The sequence below is a fragment of the Centruroides vittatus genome, unplaced genomic scaffold (assembly GCF_030686945.1).
Source record: "Centruroides vittatus isolate TY-2023 unplaced genomic scaffold, ASM3068694v2 contig_221, whole genome shotgun sequence".
NCBI classification, from domain to species: domain Eukaryota; kingdom Metazoa; phylum Arthropoda; class Arachnida; order Scorpiones; family Buthidae; genus Centruroides; species Centruroides vittatus.
The window spans coordinates 1,811,500-1,815,202 of NW_027121377.1; the positions used below are offsets into that span (position 1 = coordinate 1,811,500).

The 3,703-nt window shown below is 27.8% G+C and overlaps 1 protein-coding gene across 1 annotated transcript; it reads right to left on the minus strand.

Moving 5' to 3' along the window:
* Positions 1-732: 732 nt before the first annotated feature.
* LOC136970877 (glutamate receptor ionotropic, kainate glr-3-like) lies at positions 733-3,336 on the minus strand. The gene is made up of 4 exons (XM_067265383.1): positions 3,294-3,336; positions 3,124-3,221; positions 2,738-2,828; positions 733-1,018 (listed from the first exon to the last, which is right to left on the minus strand). The coding sequence occupies exons 1-4, from the start codon at positions 3,333-3,335 to the stop codon at positions 821-823; spliced, it is 429 nt and encodes a 142-aa protein (XP_067121484.1). The 5' UTR covers position 3,336; the 3' UTR covers positions 733-820.
* Positions 3,337-3,703: the final 367 nt, after the last annotated feature.

Below are 3,703 nucleotides of genomic sequence, written 5' to 3' on the forward strand. Positions count from 1 at the left end.
TAAATATAAAAATTCGTCTTACATGTTGAATATATCCTTCTTAAACGGAAAATTTTTTCTAATTGGGATAGCAACGTTTATGGTACGAAAATAGTCTTTTGAAATGACATATTTATGCATTTCTTCTTTACTGATAAAGTGGTTAATCAAAAATGTAGAGATTAGGTAAGCAAATCGCTCTTCATTCATTTTCAGAATGGCTTTCGCCATATACATTAAATTGTTATTTTCTAGGATATTTTGTCTTAAAATTTCGATAATTTCAGACTTCGACATCTAGAATTAATAATTACATCAGCATATCCAAAGCAATTATGAAGTATGAATCTTGAAATTCAAAACACTTACCAAGATTTCTTTCCAAATAACATGTCCTCCGTGTGTTCCACATGAGTATTTGCCATTACGGACAAAAACGGCAAGTTCCTGAAAATCTCTTGGATAGGATTCAGTTAAAGGACACGTCATGAATGACATTAATGCTCCGCTGTAACCGCATGCCAAAACAACAATCGATAAGCACCATATTCCTATCATAAATCTGGAGGCAAACATTTTCATCTTGTCTACATTTAATCCTAAATGACATTAAATATATATTTAATTATTAAACTTCACATTTCATTGTAATTAGTATATTTTACCTTGCCCGAAAAAAGTGCAAAATAAATCCCAAATAATTCGATAACGTGTCCAACATTTTCGAGTTTGCGCTCCAACCAACTCTTTCTGAAGAACGGTATGTAGGGCCAAACCGAATATTAATACAGTCAGAAATACAGCGATCCATATCTATTTCATAAAAAATATAGTTATACTTTTAGTTAAGTAGGATTTGAGATATATTATAGTTACTTACTTCGAAGGAAAATGGCTTAGTTAGAGAATTCCAATCAGAAACCTTATCTGGGGCTTTGATGAAAAAAACTTCTGGAATGGATGCATAAACAGACGAAAAATCTATCGCACAGAAGCGTTCATAGTTAACTTCCATACCAGAAAGAAACACATCTGCTTTCTATAATTATAAACTCGATTATCAAAGAGAAAATCTTTTTAAATCTATATTTTAATTTTAATATATCAAACGGTAGTGTTTCTTGTAACAAAGTTGTGCTCTGCAAGTTTATGATCGGTATTCTGTTGAATTTTCATATTATTGTAGGAATTGTAATATAAATTAATAAGTTATTTACTATCCATCTAAAGGGGGTTTTTGGAGCAATAAAAATGTTTTCGTTGTAAATTTACAATTAAAACATTTTTAAAAAATAAAATATAAATAAATGACTTACAATGTTCATAATAAATATTTTACAGTAGGTACTGTCTACCACAAAGACTACGAGTATTCACAACCGTCTAAAAATAACTAAATTTCTACACAAAACAATCCTCCCGCATCGCGTAACATTTTTTTATCTTCTTGTCCGACGTAATTCCATTCATTGTGAATAATCACCCCGCTATTTAAATTAATTAAATTGTCATTATTTTAAATTGCTATGTGTTCTTTAAATTTTTTAAAATATATATCGTTTCTCTAAATATGATTTTAAATTTGTTTTTTTTTAATTTTACAGTTATTTTCGTTGCAGTGAAGGAACCAAGATAATTGGATATTTTTCAATGAGATTGATGCGTAATGTTTTTTTATTTTTTATTATTTTTTTGTTTCTCCAATATAATGGACACAATTTTAACCTGTGCATGGCAATTTATATACTAGGCCAGATATTTCCAATTTATTTTGTTTATTAATTATGCATTCTTTGAATTGTTTAGACTAGCTGCTAATTCTATGGATTGTTTTTAAAAGATGTTTTTGAATTTTTCTAAATTATTTTTAATATAAGGAAAATACATATGTGTTGTCTCTGTATTCGTTTTTATATTATTCTTTTTAGGTAGTCATTTAGTAAACACATCTTCTTTAACTTTGCTTCTTCATTGGTTTTATCATTCTCATATGTTGTGCGTGTGTAAATTTTCTTCAATGCTGAAATAAAGTTCTTCTTTAAAACTTCAAGATTCAAGATTTTTAAAAATGTTTTAATTGAAAATTTACAACAAAACTTTATACTTTGTAGAATGAGGAGGGATTGACAAAAATGTTAGAACCGAAATGCATTTAAATAAAACATTTGGAAATTAAAATTGCTACTGAGTAATTTCTTGAACTCTGGTGACAGTTGAATTAGAAGGACATAACAATTTTCGTTTATTAGTCCATAAACCCCTTTTAGATGGTTAGATAAATAACCTATTTATCCGACAAATATTGCTGAATTCATTGAATTAATAAGATTGTAATAAAAAAATGGGTTAATGTTACCTATGGTTCCAAAATGGCGGCTCGTCTCTGATTCAAGGTAACAGAAGAAAGAAAACAGTGGAATCAGAGACGATCCGCCATTTTGGAACGATAGGTAACATTAACCAAAAAATGTTTTGTACAATTTCGTGTTTTATATGCAGTCTGTATGTCGAAATATGTAAATCAAATTAATACTTTAACAATAAATGTTTGGTTTTATTATTACTATATCATTGTCTATTACAGTACTTTATACTTTTGAATATTAAGAACATTTGAAATTTGATGAATTGTATCATGTATATGAAGTATGAATTTTACTATTTTTTCGGTAAAGAAAACAACAACTTGTTTGTCTAATGTCTATTTTAGATGTTAGATGTAACTTATTTCAGTTACACGTATATTATGTTTACTCACATTGTAAGCAAGTTTTCCTGCTGTTCCAATCCAGGTTCCGTTTTCGTTTATAAATCCTGTATCACTATCTAATGGGTGCACTATAAAATATCTAATAGAATTCGATAAATAGAAAAAAATATGAAATGCTTTTAGACGTTTTATATATATTTAATATAAAATAAAATGTAGATCATTCCTTACAACACTATGTAATAGCATATGGCAATAATTTAAAAAAAAAAACATAATTTTATTTGGATTTAATAGTGAAGTGCAACATTGCACATTAGAAACGGTTTCACAAAATAAAACAAAATGTGGAAAACACGTTCCAATAGATAGTTAAAGTATTGCGAACATATGAAATATTCTTTATTTGTGAACGTAATTAGAAAGCAACTTACCTAAATTTTAGTTTATCCTGGAAAACTTTAAATAGAGGAAAAAGCATTCCACCTGTTACTTGTGTTTTTGTTTTATCATAAGTCATAAATAATGGATGCTGAGAAAAAAGATAAATAAATAACTATATAATAATGTTTTATCATATATTTTTACAGTGAAATTTTTTTACCTGGATTCCAGCTACTCTCCAAACGTCGGATTTGCTGGACATACCTATTAAAGGTGTTTGTTATTAAAGTATAAAAGAATTCAATCGTTAAATCGCATTAAAGTTTGTCGCTTTATTCTCATATGTTACAACTAACACAATTAAGAAGCGTTACATAAATCGTTATATAATTATTTAGATGTCTAATAAGCGGTAATAACAACATTGGGTAGCCGTTTCATTGTGTGTTCTTAAGCAGAAAGAAATTTTAACACTGTAATTGGATTATCGTTTGTAAGAGATGTTAAAATATATATGATTAATATTCATGTTATGATATCTGTAAGTGCAAAGGTACTAATTTATAGGGTATAGATGCAAAAGTTACACCCTTTACTTTTTAAGACTTTCGGAAAAACTCGAAAAACTAT

What these genes read in the sequence shown, in the direction of transcription:
- LOC136970877 (XM_067265383.1), bottom strand. Translation starts at nt 3,335, where the DNA reads ATGTCCAGCAAATCCGACGTTTGGAGAGTAGCTGGAATCCAG. An exon ending in CAGGATAAACTAAAATTTAG is followed by an intron (nt 2,829 to 3,123) that starts GTAAGTTGCTTT and finishes GAATTCTATTAG; the next exon opens with ATATTTTATAGTGCACCCAT. An exon ending in CAGGAAAACTTGCTTACAAT is followed by an intron (nt 1,019 to 2,737) that starts GTGAGTAAACAT and finishes TTATAATTATAG; the next exon opens with AAAGCAGATGTGTTTCTTTC.